The 16,799-nt window shown below is 28.9% G+C and overlaps 3 protein-coding genes across 4 annotated transcripts; 2 read left to right on the top strand and 1 right to left on the bottom strand.

Annotated features, from left to right (window-relative positions):
* Positions 1 to 4: 4 nt before the first annotated feature.
* On the bottom strand, positions 5 to 9,214 carry LOC122515371 (Fanconi anemia group I protein homolog). The gene is made up of 22 exons (XM_043632691.1): positions 8,941 to 9,214; positions 7,973 to 8,256; positions 7,689 to 7,856; positions 6,129 to 6,352; positions 5,047 to 5,243; positions 4,734 to 4,870; positions 4,442 to 4,665; positions 4,004 to 4,347; positions 3,780 to 3,909; positions 3,393 to 3,700; positions 3,087 to 3,278; positions 2,495 to 2,646; positions 2,243 to 2,413; positions 2,006 to 2,157; positions 1,717 to 1,910; positions 1,462 to 1,629; positions 1,197 to 1,371; positions 917 to 1,133; positions 758 to 830; positions 440 to 589; positions 271 to 369; positions 5 to 194 (listed from the first exon to the last, which is right to left on the bottom strand). Exons 1-22 carry the CDS (start codon positions 9,022 to 9,024, stop codon positions 90 to 92), a joined length of 3,948 nt encoding a protein of 1,315 aa, XP_043488626.1. The 5' UTR covers positions 9,025 to 9,214; the 3' UTR covers positions 5 to 89.
* Positions 9,215 to 10,599: 1,385 nt separating this feature from the next.
* LOC122515373 (tubulin alpha-1 chain-like) lies at positions 10,600 to 13,222 on the top strand. Of its 2 annotated transcripts, none has more exons than XM_043632694.1 (3): positions 10,600 to 11,149; positions 11,347 to 11,544; positions 11,630 to 13,222. In XM_043632694.1, the coding sequence occupies exons 2-3, from the start codon at positions 11,424 to 11,426 to the stop codon at positions 12,754 to 12,756; spliced, it is 1,248 nt and encodes a 415-aa protein (XP_043488629.1). In that variant the 5' UTR covers positions 10,600 to 11,149; positions 11,347 to 11,423; the 3' UTR covers positions 12,757 to 13,222. The 2 variants fall into 2 exon arrangements, with proteins under 2 accessions (XP_043488629.1, XP_043488628.1); XM_043632693.1 differs by having other exon boundaries at positions 11,322 to 11,544.
* Positions 13,223 to 13,884: 662 nt separating this feature from the next.
* LOC122515372 (tubulin alpha-1 chain) lies at positions 13,885 to 16,523 on the top strand. The gene is made up of 3 exons (XM_043632692.1): positions 13,885 to 14,030; positions 14,941 to 15,163; positions 15,278 to 16,523. The coding sequence occupies exons 1-3, from the start codon at positions 14,028 to 14,030 to the stop codon at positions 16,402 to 16,404; spliced, it is 1,353 nt and encodes a 450-aa protein (XP_043488627.1). The 5' UTR covers positions 13,885 to 14,027; the 3' UTR covers positions 16,405 to 16,523.
* The last annotated feature ends 276 nt before the right edge of the window (positions 16,524 to 16,799 follow it).

Genomic DNA, 16,799 nt, shown 5'->3' with positions numbered 1-16,799 from the left:
CATACATATACAAATATAAAATTAAAATATCTCATATAATTATTATATTTCGTTATCTAATAAGATTAATCAAATTTATGGAAATCTATTTACGACTCAATCATGGAATGTTCTGTCATGGATGATGAAGTATCATTAGAATCTTGTATATGACTGTTATTTATATTCGTGACATTACTGCGTTGCGTGCTTAACTATTAAATCGGAAAGATAATAATTGTTAATATTTAACAAATCAACGTGTAATATATATTATAATTATTTTCTTACCATACTGACGTCCATTTGTTCCAGAGATTCTGTTAATTGTGAATCTAATATTCGGAAATCACGTGTAACGCTATGTTTGATATAATTTTCTAAGGGTACCTAATAAAAAGAAATCAGTACAAATAATTCACAGTTTATATAATTTTATAATCATAATTCTGTATCTTACCCCTGTTTTTTTTCCAAGTAGTAATACTTCTTTACTAAATTGTTCAATCTCATAAACAACACGTGGTATTAATTTGGTTTCTCTTAAGATATAATTTTTTTGTATATTTGTATCTGTCTTTAATCGTTTCTTATCTTTACTCTGACTATCCTAATCAAAGCAATAAAAAGAATTTGTAAAAATACATACAACATATTTAATTTCGTATATATAGAGTGCAACAATAACTCTCTGTCCACCTTGAATATCTCTGTTATTTATAATAATATTTATAATAATTTATATATAAATGAATATAAATTTTTAAACATCACGTACCTCTATGTGCGTTACTAATTCATAGAAAGTATATTTTAGTGGCTTTCCTGCTAACTGTATCACTTGAATAAATCTTAAAGATAATAATGAAAAAAGAAATTGATACATTTATAACTTTTAACATATTTAGATATAATTATGCTAATTTTAAATACTTACCTAACGGCATGAAATGCTGCATTTCCACTGCTCGATTTATTATAAAAATATTTAGTAAGTTTACTCAGTATGTTATACAATTGTTGTAAATTTTTAAATATCAAATTAGTAGATTGACCTGGATCAATAGATATATTGGCCAATGTATTAAGTATTTGAATGATATATGATAACTGTCTACATAAACTGCGTTCTTTTTCTACTAAGTTTTCTGGATCTAGGAAAATATTATAGAAATATTAATTATTCAAAATTCATGAATATGAACATCGATACGTACTTTGTTCATTATTAAAATTAACAACATTCATTGCTGTAAGTTCAGCTTTCAAACGTTCTAAAAACCAAGATACATTATCTAATTTATTTTTTATTTGATGATTAACAGTGTTATAAGCTTGGACAACTGTGCTTTCGTTTATAATTTTAAATTTCTCGCTTGTTGTTGTTTCGATCTACAAAAAAGATACATGTAAAAAAAAATAACTTTTGTTTAGTATTTTAATTTTTTAAAGTATACTTAGTTATATATAAGATTTACAAACCTTATGTATCATACCCAATTTCTCTGATATTTCAAAACAAATATCATTTAATATCATTCCATAGTCTTTATCGCAGTCTTCCATCCATAAAAGGATTTGAAGTATCAAAATAGCTGCAGAAGCACTAATACCTTCTGTTTGTGAACATTTTTTTATCCATTCAAAAATCTATAATTAATTAAGTATAGTTAATATAATGTCTATAATAAAATTTCACATATAAGAAAATTTCAATAGAAATATGTTAATACAAACTTTATCCACATTATTATCCTGAAAGTTTAATTGATGCACAAATTGTTGTATAATTTCTAATAATATTAACGATATTTGTTTATATATTTCTTCCTCATCAGAATCTTGATTGAAGGATATTTTTAATGGAGCTTTGAAAGACAAAATAAAAGTTTGCAATTGTTCGTTAAAACTATTCGTTGATTCTTGATTATCTAATAAAAAAAAGATATTTAAGAGATATAAAAATAAATGAATTAAGTAAAAAGATATTTTGTTTGCACTTTTTCAACTGTAGAAAAATACATACACATACTATCCAGAAATGTTGACAATTGAGAAGAAAACTTTGAGCATATTAGACAACAATACTCTTTAAAACACTCCAAAGCTAACAATGCTCCTTGTTGATCATAATTGAATGAATCTCTAAATTCTAGAATTATATTTTTATAGAGTAATCTATAAGGAAATCATTTTTTAATTAGCATATGCAATGTCAAACAAAAAAATCGAAAGTATTACATATAGCGAATAATATTCTTACTTTCCAATTTCGTGATAGATTTTTATATTTTGTTTTTTATGTTTTTCAAACTCTGGAATACTTAATGACATTGTTGTTTGAAAAATAGAAATACAACTTTGTAAAATGTAATGATAAAAATCTTTATGTGATCTCAGGATTTTAACTTCATCATTGTTTGACCATTTGTCCCTATAAAACAATAGTATTAGTACGTGTGATTTATTTGTTTTTTATTTTTGAAATAAAATATATATTAAATATGATACTAACAAATAATATAGCTCCAAAATTTTACACACTGTGCTTAAACTTATGTTCCCATTTGGTAATTTTATAGCATCTGTATTGCTTTTTTTTTTAAGTATAGTACTATTTGCATCTTTATTTTTCTTACTTTTGTTTCCCCTCTTTTTCCTCAGATTCTACAATAAGTATAAATCTAACATATAATATATATTATCGTATAGAGAATATATAATTTATAATTATAATCATATAATAATCATGTAACCCAGTGGTTCTCAAAATGTGCACCTTGAGATATTAAAAAATTTATACAATTTTATTTCTATCTTTAATTCGATAAAAGATAACATGTAAAATCTTTCGAACTTAGCACAAACCATTAACTTACTTATTGTTAGTATTAATTGTTTGTAGAAACCTCTACAAATAAAATATCTTTAATTTACTTTTAGTCAATCCTTTAATAATAAATAATTTTAACTTTTCTGCAAGGTGAGAAGTTGTTAAAATATTAAGTAAAACGTTAAAACCTAAATTTACCAAGGACCCCGAACATAAACAGAGTTTGAGAACCACTGATATAGCTAATAAATATTGATATTATTTTCAAAATTACCTTAACAATGTCCATTAATCTATTATAACCTTTGAAAAGATCATATATATTTCTTGCTATACTTTGACTTCCGTTAATCCAAGAATTAATTCTGAATGATATTAAAGCTTCATATACACCCATCATTTCTTTCAAATTATGTAATTTTTGTTGTGATTTTGGGGTATTATCAAGTAGATCCATTTCTTCATCCTATAAGATTAGGAATTAATATTATTATTCATTATTTCTACTATATATCTTATTGTTTTAAATAAATAATTATTTTTAAAAACTATTTTCACACAACTGAAGTAAAATACATACCACATTTAAATGTTCCAATTCAGTTCGTGCCATCCTCACACACAGTGATTCTAGAATGATAGCAATTTTATTTAAAATTTCCCAATCCTTTGAAGCTATTTTGATATATATTGCTTGTAATACGGAAATCAATATAGCTATAGGTTCCCGTGGAATCATTTGTAGATCGTTCATATCGGCACTAAGATCTATTTTTAATGGAGGTAAAATATTTTCATCAGCTTCAAAATAAAGATTTAATTGGGCAAGTAATATTTCTATTATATATTCTGATAATTCAGGATTCTTAATTACAACCTCAGATAATCCTAAAAATAACAAAAAATATATTATACGTTATTCACATAGATACATTATACATATTTTATATTATTCCTTATATTTTACCTTCATATAAATGTGATCTGACTTCAAATTCTTGAGTAAAACACTTTTTTAATATATTCAATATATCCACGCATAATCCTTTATTGTATCCATTATTATTGTCCATATTATTGTGTTTTTCTAATGTTACCTAAAAAGTATAGTAAAATTTAATACAAAATAACATTGTATATAAACGCATTTTAATTAGAAATATATAGTCATAATCTGCTCTTTATGTTTACCTGAGTTAACACTGTTGATGAACCTGATAATACAGAGGAGTTTTCAGAATAATCATTATGAAGATTTCTTATAGAATTCATTTTTAACATTTTTAATAATTCAAGAAAACCAGTTACTGCCATTTTACGTGTAGATATTCCTTTTTTATAGAGAGCCTTTCTTAATGCTAATATAACATTATCTTTTACATTAGATGATATTTGTATTAGTGGTAAAACTGCATAAAGAATTTGTACAGCTGCAATACCAGGTACACATAGCAATTGATCAAGAAGAGTAATTATATAAGTTTGAAAATCTAGTACATTCATTGCTAGCTTATGGCACATGTATGCCAAACAATCTATATAGAAAAAATATATATGAAAAAATAATTGTACAATATATAAAAAGATATTTTTACATTAATTTCTTTTTTCTGTAATAACATTTTTTACCTGTGTACTGTGATATTAACAAACCACCTGCCACTATTTTGTCAGTTAATAATTGAAGTACAGATCCACATATTTCATGTCTTTTTTTTAATAATCTTTGAAGTATTTGTATACCAATTTTATGTACTGTATATTTACTATTTTTTCCAGTTGAATGTTCTGTATCCATAAGCACAAATGCTAAATCCATAATTCCTTTTAATACAACATGGCGACCCTTATCACTATAAATTAATTAAAAAATATAATTTTATATTTATAGGAATATATATTCTTATATACATGTACATACCTATTTGCTATAACTTGATCTATAATATTCATAATATCACAATTATTATGCGTTAAAGATTTTAACCAAGCACTGTTCTTACATTTTTCGTTATCCTGCATTTTTCTTAAAATAGTCAGATGAAGTATCTCAAACACCTATATATTTGTACAAATCTTTAAAAATTTAATATAAGAGAAGAAAGAAAATAGAGAGAGAAAGAGAATGTATTTTAAAATCTTAATGTCAATGTATAAATAAATGAAGTGTACAATCTTAAAAGTTTTTAATAGAAAAACAAAATTATATATCATGTAAATTAATTACTTGTTACCTGTTCTTCGTGTACACTGGAGATTATAAATGTTGTTGATAAAATGAAAGGTTCCAACACATATTCTGGTACCATGGAAAACTTTTTAAATATAAGTATCAAATCTTTGATACACTTGTAATGTAATTGTGCAGCATGATGTATGTAAAACAGAACATTGCTTTCTGCGTCTTTTATTTCTTGTAAACTTGTAGTGCCTACAAGAATGAAAATACATATATAAGAAATTCATCAAAAGTATATATATGTATATGTTATCAGCAATCGATGGAAAGCAGGTATTGTACAAAATGCCTGACTTTTTTAGCCAAAGTACGAAACGATTAATATTTCACACATTTTCTAAGCATTCTATGCAATGCCAAAAGATAAACTGGCAAAGTATAAAATACTCATGCTAATGACGTTTCTAATGAGCTTCTAAAAGCTTGCTTCTAAAAGCTTGCTTTTCTGATAATACAAATTTTATAATAATATATTATATTATAATAATATTTTTAAAAATATTAAAAATTTATCTAAGTCGAAAGGACTAATTTTAAAACTCATGTTAATTAGACATTTTTTACTCCTCTTGATAAGTACTATAGGCCTTTAAAATATTAGACCCTTTCTTTACCACCTTGTATATAATATTAACACTAAACATATAGCTTTATGTATACTTATTTCTATCACAGCGGATCAAATGATCTATTTTCAAAAAGTCATATATATTATGATGTATGTGTTACAGGCAATGTGTGTAATAAGCAGTACTTCACAGATTGTCCAGTCATTCTATGGAATGTCCGCAGTAATGCATTCCTCATAGCATATACATAAAAAATATACCATTTATGCAATAAGAATTATTGACTTACCAAATAACACTATAACTTATAAGAAATTCTGTCAAAAATTTCACAATCAGTCATTTAACCAGTCATGGTACGTTTAGCGTTACAATAATTTGGATACTTCATACTTTGCCCAAAAATGCTAGGCATTCTATAGAATGCTTGGTTTTTTATATATTGCCATTAATATATACATAACATCTAGGAACTGTATTAAGTTATTAAAAGAATAGTGTTGCTTACTAATATTTTCAAAAGCGTTCTCTGATTCTTTGCTATTTGCATCTGAATAATATGTTGCAAAATATTTGCGCAATGATACAATCAGATGTATACAACTATAATTATTACATAATCTAAGAGTCTGGTACACAAAAGGTGGTATTTCATTTAAGGCAATCATGGAAAGTTTATGGCATAATGAAATAACTACTACATTCAAGTCTTTTTTCTCCAAAATCATGTCTCTGTTAAAACAAAAAAATAAACAAATTAAAAACAAAATTATAAAATTATATAATAAAACTCTTTTGTTTTTTAACTAATACAAAAGATTATTAAAAAAAAAATAAAAAGATTAACCCTTAGCCAGACAAGATGAATCTAATGGAATCACATGTTGGTTTTTATTTTTTAGTTTCTTAATATTTTGAATAGTACGTAAAAAATGTTTAAACTTTTGAAAGCCAACAAAAAAAATTCACATATATAATTTTATTATATAAATAAGTAACAAAAATCTAGTATACTCTTTGAACTATTTTTTCAGAAATCTAATAGGCTCTCTATCCATGTAAGAAATAATTATAAAAGATGATCATTGGAAAATTTCATAAAAGTAGAATAACCAGCAAGAATAGTAGTTAATAGAACGTATGAAAATGAATTTTACAACTACTGAGTTGCGAACTGTGTGATTCTAAAACAATTATAGCAATTAAATAATTAAATAATTACTTAATTTTCATATTACATCTTAATAAGTAAATTATCAAACATTTATGTATATTCTTATTAATTTATCCTAAAAACAAAATACCGTAGGACTCCCTATTACATGTTAATTCTATAAAGTAGACTAAAAATTGTATCGTTGTCTCCATATAAGACGATTAAAAAGTTGCTCTGAAAAAGACTCATTTTTAATATAAAAATATGTGCATTCTTAAATCAACTCAAAGCATAATTTTATATTAACCCTTGTGCGATAAGAATAAGTTGTTTAAAATGCATATTGTAAAACAGTTATTTCTGTGCATAATTTTTTATGTTATTTCAAAAAAGAATTCATTTCAATTACAAAGTAGATAATAATTGATTATAAAGTGTGTGTGTGTGTGTGTGTGTGTAAGGCAATCTTTTTATTATATTTAATATCAGAAATAAGAAGCAATAATTTCAAGTTATGACTCCAAAGATTTTCAGAAAAGATAAACTGGTTTATATCATTAGAAGAAAAATTAGAAATTCTTGATCGATTAAAATCCAGTGATAACTTAACATCTCCTTGCAAGAAATTTAACAGCAATGAATCAACAATTCGCACAATTAAGAAAAATGATTATTTCTTTTACTTATAACATTTTTTTATTAATTATTTATTTAGTTAATTTTTTGCATATAATGCAAAACGTATATCTCGCGTTATAGGGGGTCCTACCGTATACTCTTTATTGAAATTGTGTGATTTATTTAAATATTCAATTGAATTCAGACTGCCCATCTACGTTACATAAATAAACTTTTTGGATAAGGGTTAAAATTGATATATAAACATCTATTTTTTAATATTAAGAAATTTACCCAAACATTTTGGCTAAACATGGCGCGATTTTAGGATCCCAATTGCTATTACATATGGATTTAACGATCAGTGATTTATATTCATTTCCAGAAACTTCCGAACCCATATAGTCAATATATTTTTCTTGTTCCAAAATTTCTAATAATACTGGTAGTAAGTCTTTCCAACTAAAATATTTTGATTATTTTATTACACTTTTACTTATATATTGTTATAATCATTATATCTTTCAGGAATATATTAGATAATTAGATAATAATTTAAATAATAAATATTATTATACCTGTGGAAGTTATCTTCGTTTAAATAAATATGAGATGTACAAAATTGTACTAATTGAAGTAAACAATTCTTTGAATAATTAGGAAAATCTATAGCTATGAGATTGATAATCTCTTCAGCATGGTTATTACTGATTGTGGCATTTCTTAATATTTGTAATACGGCTTTTACTATTTTTAATTTGTTTTCAGAAAATCTGTCAACGTTACCGTATACTTGTAATACTTCATTCAGAACTTTTACTATATCTCCGCTATAAATCTTATCACCCAACACTTTACATAGCTGTAACAAATATAAATTTTTATACTTTTTTAGAATATATGGACAAACAAAATATATATATTTAATTAAATAGTATAGTAATAATTATACAGGGTGTCCTGATAGTAATAGCAAGCAGGGGATGATTTTACATGAAAAACTTAGTCAAAAATGTAATATACAATTTGTTCATAAAAGCTTTTGTTTTTGAGAAAAATAAATTTAAAAACTTATCGAATATGCATATGTAGAATCATCCCCTGTTTGTTTGTACCACCAATTATAAAATATCATATATATGAGCCACTTATTTATCAAATTAGTTAACTTCAAAGAACAGAAAGTAGAAAAAATTGATAAAGTAATACGCATTGTAGCATCATTTATTGTTGAACGTTGAACATAAAAATTGTTGTCATTTAGTATAATGTTAAATCTAATTATTAAGGAAATATATTTTAAATATAAAAAGATAAGCATCAATCAAGTACTTTGATAATAAAATATAAAACAATAGTTAAATTTTAGTTAATCACTTTGGCATGAACGGCTCATACAGTATTACTATTAGAAATGCAAATAAATTGATATAAATGAGGCCTAATGTCTTAAGAAAACTAATATATTTTTAATTTTTTAAATGAGTTATTTAAACCAAATGTCATTTCATTTAAAATGAAAGTAAGTTATTCTTTCTTTACTCACTTCTTCAACGTTTGCGTTTTGTACGAATTCACGTAATCGCGATCGATCTTTCCGACCAATCATATCTTGTAATTTGGCATACATATTTGTTATATTTATAAACTTAACAATAAGATTTATTCATTAGTTACTTCAATTTATACGATTACCGGATTTGTTTACTACCGGTCTAAGAGAGGTTATGTTCATTCTACGAACATTCTCTCATCCACCATTCTTCCATAAAATATTGTATTGTATCTAGTGCCATCTAGTGCCATCTGTAGAAAATATATATCAGGACCGACTCTAGGCTAAGACAGGAAAGGTACCGGCCTCGGGGCACCAACATTGTAGAAAACAGTAATAGTATAATATTCATCTCTAGAATTATAAACATTATTTAATACTAATACTTATTTATTTTTATCAAATAAATCAAAAAATATTGTCTAAAATATATATGTATACATATAAAATGTTATAGATACTAATAAAAGAAAAAGGAGAAACACTTTATTTCACAATCATTCATTTTATTGATTTAGTAATTCTCTTGTTTAAAGAGGAACAAAAGAAGCAGTGCTCCCAAAAAGCCGTATTGCAAGTTGCGTCGATTTTACCATTGTTTCTTCTTCTGTCTATTTAACTTTTCGTACTAACCAATGTACCATTTTAATATAAAAATCGAAAATTTGTTAAATTTATTATGTGCTGAAAATCAAACTTTTCCTAAAAACATCATATATTCTCGAGTCGGTCCTGGTATATTTGAAAAAAATGCTTTAAGATTAATGTCAAAAATGTAAAATATATAAATATTTAATTTATTATATCGTTAAGAGTATTATATTAAACTAATAAAGAAAAATGTATACATATATGTATATATATTACAATAAACTTAGTATATACTTTTTAATACATTATATTAGTAATATATTTTTATATTTGTTCTTTTATTTTCTTCAGCTTAATGCAAACAATATATGAAATTATCCAAAAGATAATATATAAGATAATCAATATGATATTATCATTAAATGCAATACTTTACGTTATCTAGAGCAGAAGGATTTCAATATAATGACGTTCTTAACTAACAATAAAATATCAAAAAAGCATATGGGTGATGTCAGACTGCATTACGTCATGAATTCTTATATGTTTAATGGTGAGGAACGTTAAAGGAGATGAGATAGTGTCGCGTTTGGTAAAGGAAACTGACGGTAACCTTATAAGATCATTGAAACTTCTGCGGTATTGATTTGTGGAAGGTAAACGCTATGTGAATGGCCTCATTAAAGAGAGACAGAAAGATAGAGAGAAAGAGAAAGCATGCCACAGGATAAACACTATATATATAAAATACGGCTCTCTCTTTTTTTCATTCACTTTCCAGTTATATGAATTTAATACTCAATAAATATTTCTCTTTCAAGTTAAGACCTAAAAATTTGGAAAAAACGAATATTACATTAAATTTTCTATGCAACTGCATTGAAAAGGGAAGGGTCGGTTTCACTCATTCGTCTGTGAGTTCAGACTAGTATAAACTGTGTATATTTTTAGACCAATCTTGGTATGTTGTACAAAAGGAATACACTTTTCTACTAAGAGGGTATGAGTTCTAAATTTAATTGCCCCTTATGTCGTTGACCTTGCACGAAAGATTTGATTGCGTGCCGTCAATGTAAAAACAATACTACGACGTTTTAAGAAAGTTGATGCTGTTTTGAGTCATAGTTTATTACATTCTCATAAAATGGTATAAATATATGTATATATATATATATGTTTATATATATGTATGTTTCTAATCATAGAGATGAAATCGTGACGTAGTCTATGATTGAGAATACATATAACCGGTTACGTTTGATCTATGCTTCGATGATGATAATCGTGATAGACAGGAAGACAACACTAAGGGAGATTTAATGTGCCGTATAAGGTTTATTGTTGCATAAGTGTCACGAGGCTAATACGGGGCGCATGCTTCGTCGTAGCCTAAAACTGTGCGTGAGCCAAGAGTATAACTGCCAGATTCGCACAACGGCGCAATTTGTGTTTAGAGGAGATTCATTACCAGCTTCGTCTAAACGCTCGCATAAGTTCGATTTTTAGTGTTGAGATCGAACTATCGTCTTTTGTTTTTATACTCCTATATCTTTCTTTATTTCTTCAACCTACTTGTATATTTTACACCTTCATTTTTTTGCACAAAATGGTAAGTTATAATAAATCGTTGATAATGCTAACACTATAAATACTTGAGAATAATGATATTAAATAAAAGAATTTTATAAGGGGTGATAATTTGGGAAAATTGAGAAAAAAATACACATATACATATATATACTATATATATAATGCAAATATATGCGCGCGAATGATTTCAGCGCGAGTGCATTTCTATTCACGTAGGACAAGCTGGAGTTCAAATTGGAAATGCTTGTTGGGAACTTTATTGTTTGGAACATGGCATACAGCCGGACGGTCAAATGCCATCTGATAAAATGCTAGGCGGAGGAGACGATAGTTTTAATACATTTTTCAGCGAAACTGGGTCAGGCAAACATGTGCCTAGAGCAGTGTTCGTTGACCTTGAACCTACCGTTGTAGGTAAGCGAAAAGATTCGCATAACGTAGAAATCAATAATACGAAAATCGTAATATAATAGAAATTATAATAGCAATTTATTTTCAGACGAAGTACGAACAGGAACGTACCGTCAACTTTTTCACCCGGAGCAATTGATAACGGGTAAAGAAGATGCCGCTAATAATTATGCTCGTGGCCATTACACGGTCGGCAAGGAGATCGTCGACGTTGTTCTAGATCGCGTGAGAAAATTAGTGGATCAATGCACTGGACTGCAAGGCTTTCTCATCTTCCATTCGTTCGGTGGTGGGACCGGCTCCGGTTTCACCTCTCTCTTGATGGAACGACTCTCAGTAGACTACGGAAAGAAGTCCAAATTAGAATTTGCCATTTATCCAGCTCCGCAAGTTTCCACAGCTGTGGTTGAGCCGTACAATTCGATCTTGACCACCCATACCACACTCGAGCACTCCGATTGCGCGTTCATGGTCGACAATGAGGCCATTTACGATATTTGTCGTCGAAACTTGGACATCGAGAGACCCACATATACAAATTTGAATCGCTTGATCGGTCAGATCGTTTCCTCGATTACTGCCTCCTTACGATTCGACGGTGCGCTCAATGTCGATTTAACCGAATTTCAAACAAATTTGGTACCTTATCCAAGAATTCATTTTCCTCTTGTAACTTATGCACCAGTCATATCCGCGGAAAAAGCGTACCATGAACAATTAAGCGTATCAGAAATTACTAATTCTTGTTTCGAGCCAGCCAATCAAATGGTCAAATGTGATCCACGAAATGGCAAATATATGGCTTGTTGCATGCTCTACAGAGGCGATGTCGTGCCCAAGGACGTTAATGCAGCTATCGCTACTATAAAAACCAAACGTAGTATACAGTTTGTTGATTGGTGCCCTACAGGCTTTAAAGTAGGTATAAATTATCAGCCTCCCACGGTCGTACCCGGCGGTGATTTGGCCAAGGTGCAACGTGCAGTCTGCATGTTATCCAATACAACGGCTATTGCCGAAGCATGGGCACGATTAGACCATAAATTTGATCTGATGTATGCTAAAAGAGCGTTCGTTCATTGGTACGTAGGAGAAGGTATGGAGGAAGGTGAATTTTCTGAAGCACGCGAAGATCTCGCTGCTTTAGAAAAAGACTATGAGGAGGTTGGTATGGATACCGTTGATGATAATCTAGAAGGCAATGATGAATATTAATTCTATATTCGCTGTTAATCGTATTGCATGTAGTATTGTGCTATATTTGACAATAATTTTTTCTTATTGTCGTATATAAAGTCTATTGACAGTTAATGATATTTTATATATTATCTTCAAGAATTGTTTTTTATCATTCATAATATTCGCTTTACTTTTCCTTTCTTTTCTCGTTTTTTTTTTATTATACAAGATTTTTAACAATTTGTTATTTAGCGAATATCTTAGAAGCTGTTAAAAGCTTTCTATCAAGGATTTTTATGTAGGAGTGTATGCGAAAAAGGGAACGTCATGCACGGCCGATCAATACATGTGCAGTCTGCACACTTCGGTGAGTTCGGCATACGCCCATATTTTCCCGTTGTATTGTATGCTTGTGCCTATGTTTTAAACAAATGTATACGTTTTGTATGCTCTTAATAACTGATATAATGTGTTCATATAAATACAGAATATGAAACTTTAAGAAGTATAATTAATGTCATTATAAGATGAAAGTTCTGCTGAAAATATATCTGAGTCATACTTCTTAATACGCATAAATAAGTCTACAAGAAAAAGAAAAAAGAAGGCGTGTATATGCATGTAGGATTATTCCTTTAATTAATAAATATTACATGTACATATATATGTTATACATCTAACGAACTGGTATGACCATTGAATGCGTCTATTTTTGAAAAATCAATATCGAGGGTTCCTATACAATTTCTCATCAAACAAGACGTGAAATGTATGTGTATGTGTGTCACACAAGCATATTATCACCCGTTGCTTCGTTCGCCAACGTAGTACATTCCAAATATGGCGAAAACCGTTTTCAGAATAAATATAATTTACTTCCATTGGCAATAAATATAAAAATTGCTAATGTTAAAGAGAGATTAGATAATTAGACTGACAATAAATTAGCCTGCCGTATATTTTATTAATTAGCTGCTTTTAAATAATGTCAATAAATAAACATTTATGAATTATATTTTGTCGCACTATATTTTCCGTTTAGTAACGCGGCATGTTGCGTATTGCGGTCGTGTTTTGACCAATCACAAGAGAAGATGATGATAGAAACGGCCAATCAGCATGCGCCATAACGGTTGATCGTAGAAAGTATATAAAGACACCGCGGCGCATCCTCGCGCATTATTCGTTGAGGATTCCTCGAAGGTTGTCGTGTAGTTGTTGGCTGAGGCTCCATTACTTGCTTTCGCAAACTATCGACAGACCAAATCATTTTTTCGTAATAGAAGAAAACCGTATAAAATCTCAAAATGGTAAGTTAACTCCTCATATCTAGTGATTTTATTTAATTGGAGAGATTAACGTCATTAATCGTGTCGCGCGTCATGAAGTGTTCTAGAAAAATATTCTAGAAAAATGCTCGGTAGCCATTTTGTTACTCGCCGGCCGGCACCGCCCTTTGTCATCTGTAGTTACTGACTTTTATGATCCATTGTTTAATTTTCTCAAAGCCTTGTACTATTTCATGAAATAATTTTATATGTCGTTAGAGAATTATCGGGGTTTTTTTTTTTTTTTTTAATATGTTTATAACTTATCTATCATATTTTATTGCATTTATATAGACAATATATTATTTTATTAATTATTTTTCTATGTTTTAAAACTTAAAAATTATTGAGAATTAAAGTAAACTCGTTTAAATATATTTTTTTAAAATTTTCCGCATGGTATATTTTAGTACTTCCGTTTAATGATGACTCATTTTAGTAGCGTCCATTATGAATTCTTCATTCGCTTCAGTGGTTCTCAGTCCATTAGTTTTTAATATTGATAATATAATAAAGAAGATGATCAAGTAATATTAAAATGTAATTTCTATGATAAAATAGTTTTCAAAAATTATCATAATCAATCAAATGACAAAAAAAATTTGTAATTTAAATTCTTTCTTTTTATTACTATTCTTCATTCGGCTTTACGATAATTAGAATTATAAATATTATTTGATCCTAATCTCAAAATTTCATTTTATTTATTACTTAAGCTAGTATCAAATTTATTATTTGCATTCAATTGTAAAAAATATAAATTTTGTTATAAATTAATCATTTGACTGACTATAGTAGAAATAAATATATATAATTAGTTGATAGATTTACTGGTAATACTATAGCATAATTATGCAATATGAAGTTACTAATATTTGTAATGTTTCTTTAGCGTGAATGTATCTCAATCCACGTTGGACAAGCTGGAGTACAGATTGGTAATGCTTGCTGGGAGCTGTATTGCCTAGAACATGGAATCCAACCTGATGGTCAAATGCCCTCCGATAAAACTATTGGAGGTGGGGATGACAGCTTCAATACCTTCTTCAGCGAAACCGGTGCAGGCAAACATGTACCTCGAGCAGTTTTCATTGATTTGGAACCTACTGTTGTTGGTTAGTATTAATTTACTGTAATTTCATTTTTTTATTTTATCATTCTATTGTCTTATTTTTATATAAATTTGTATTAAATTTTTGTATTTAACTTGTATCATTATCCAATTCTAGATGAGGTTCGCACTGGAACATACCGTCAGCTATTCCATCCAGAACAATTGATTACGGGCAAGGAAGATGCAGCTAATAATTATGCTCGTGGTCACTACACTATTGGCAAGGAAATCGTTGATCTCGTTCTGGACCGTATCCGAAAATTAGCAGATCAATGTACTGGATTACAAGGTTTTCTCATCTTCCACTCGTTCGGAGGTGGCACTGGATCAGGATTCACGTCTCTCTTAATGGAAAGATTATCTGTAGACTATGGAAAGAAATCGAAATTAGAATTTGCCATCTATCCAGCTCCACAAGTCTCTACTGCTGTGGTTGAACCGTACAACTCTATCTTAACTACGCATACAACGCTTGAACATTCCGACTGCGCATTTATGGTTGACAACGAAGCTATCTATGATATTTGTCGTCGTAACTTGGATATCGAGAGACCAACATACACCAATTTGAATCGTTTGATCGGTCAGATCGTTTCTTCGATCACTGCATCCTTACGATTCGATGGTGCTCTCAACGTCGATTTAACCGAATTCCAAACTAATTTGGTACCTTATCCAAGAATTCATTTCCCACTGGTAACTTATGCACCAGTCATATCTGCAGAAAAGGCGTACCATGAACAATTAAGCGTAGCAGAAATTACTAATGCTTGCTTCGAACCAGCCAACCAGATGGTCAAGTGCGATCCCCGACACGGAAAATACATGGCCTGCTGCATGTTATACAGAGGTGATGTCGTACCAAAGGATGTAAATGCCGCTATTGCGACCATCAAAACTAAACGCACGATTCAATTCGTTGACTGGTGTCCGACCGGGTTCAAGGTTGGTATCAATTACCAACCACCAACAGTCGTACCTGGTGGAGATTTGGCTAAGGTTCAACGTGCAGTCTGTATGTTGTCTAACACAACGGCTATTGCGGAAGCTTGGGCTCGTCTCGATCATAAATTTGATCTTATGTATGCCAAGAGAGCATTCGTTCACTGGTACGTTGGTGAAGGTATGGAAGAAGGTGAGTTCTCCGAAGCCCGTGAGGATCTTGCTGCCCTCGAGAAAGATTACGAAGAAGTTGGTATGGATTCTGCTGAAGGTGAAGGAGAAGGTGCTGAAGAATATTAAATCTGTACCTAAAAAACACATTTTCATTGGCTTATAGGACGTACAAGTTTTTCCTTTATGCATGTCTGTCCCATAGCATTTGATCGAACAATAAAAATATAAAGCAGATCTTCAAATAATGACATTGTTTTTTCTACTCCCTTAAGTTTTCTTATGGATAATATCCTATAAATACATATATGTAAAAAAATATATCATTTTAACCTGTTATACCTATATAATTTTGGAGTCATATTTTTAGTTTCTACATAGTATTGTGTTGCAGATATCAGATTATATATATATATATATATACTTCATAATTAAATTAAGTAATAATAAAAAAAAAAGTAGTTGGTTCTTCTGAAAAATCAGTAAAATCTTTGCACATATTATTTATATTATTTATGAAATTT

Source organism: Polistes fuscatus, unplaced genomic scaffold, assembly GCF_010416935.1.
Source record: "Polistes fuscatus isolate 324 unplaced genomic scaffold, CU_Pfus_HIC Scaffold17, whole genome shotgun sequence".
Classification (NCBI taxonomy): domain Eukaryota; kingdom Metazoa; phylum Arthropoda; class Insecta; order Hymenoptera; family Vespidae; genus Polistes; species Polistes fuscatus.
Note: the sequence above shows the minus strand (reverse complement) of the source record. Positions and strands in the feature narration are given on the sequence as shown.

What these genes read in the sequence shown, in the direction of transcription:
- LOC122515371 (XM_043632691.1), bottom strand. Translation starts at nt 9,024, where the DNA reads ATGTATGCCAAATTACAAGATATGATTGGTCGGAAAGATCGATCGCGA. An exon ending in AACGAAGATAACTTCCACAG is followed by an intron (nt 7,857 to 7,972) that starts GTATAATAATAT and finishes AAAATATTTTAG; the next exon opens with TTGGAAAGACTTACTACCAG. An exon ending in GCAGCATTTCATGCCGTTAG is followed by an intron (nt 831 to 916) that starts GTAAGTATTTAA and finishes ATTATCTTTAAG; the next exon opens with ATTTATTCAAGTGATACAGT.
- LOC122515373 (XM_043632693.1), top strand. An exon ending in CCTTGAACCTACCGTTGTAG is followed by an intron (nt 11,545 to 11,629) that starts GTAAGCGAAAAG and finishes ATTTATTTTCAG; the next exon opens with ACGAAGTACGAACAGGAACG.
- LOC122515372 (XM_043632692.1), top strand. An exon ending in TTTGGAACCTACTGTTGTTG is followed by an intron (nt 15,164 to 15,277) that starts GTTAGTATTAAT and finishes ATCCAATTCTAG; the next exon opens with ATGAGGTTCGCACTGGAACA.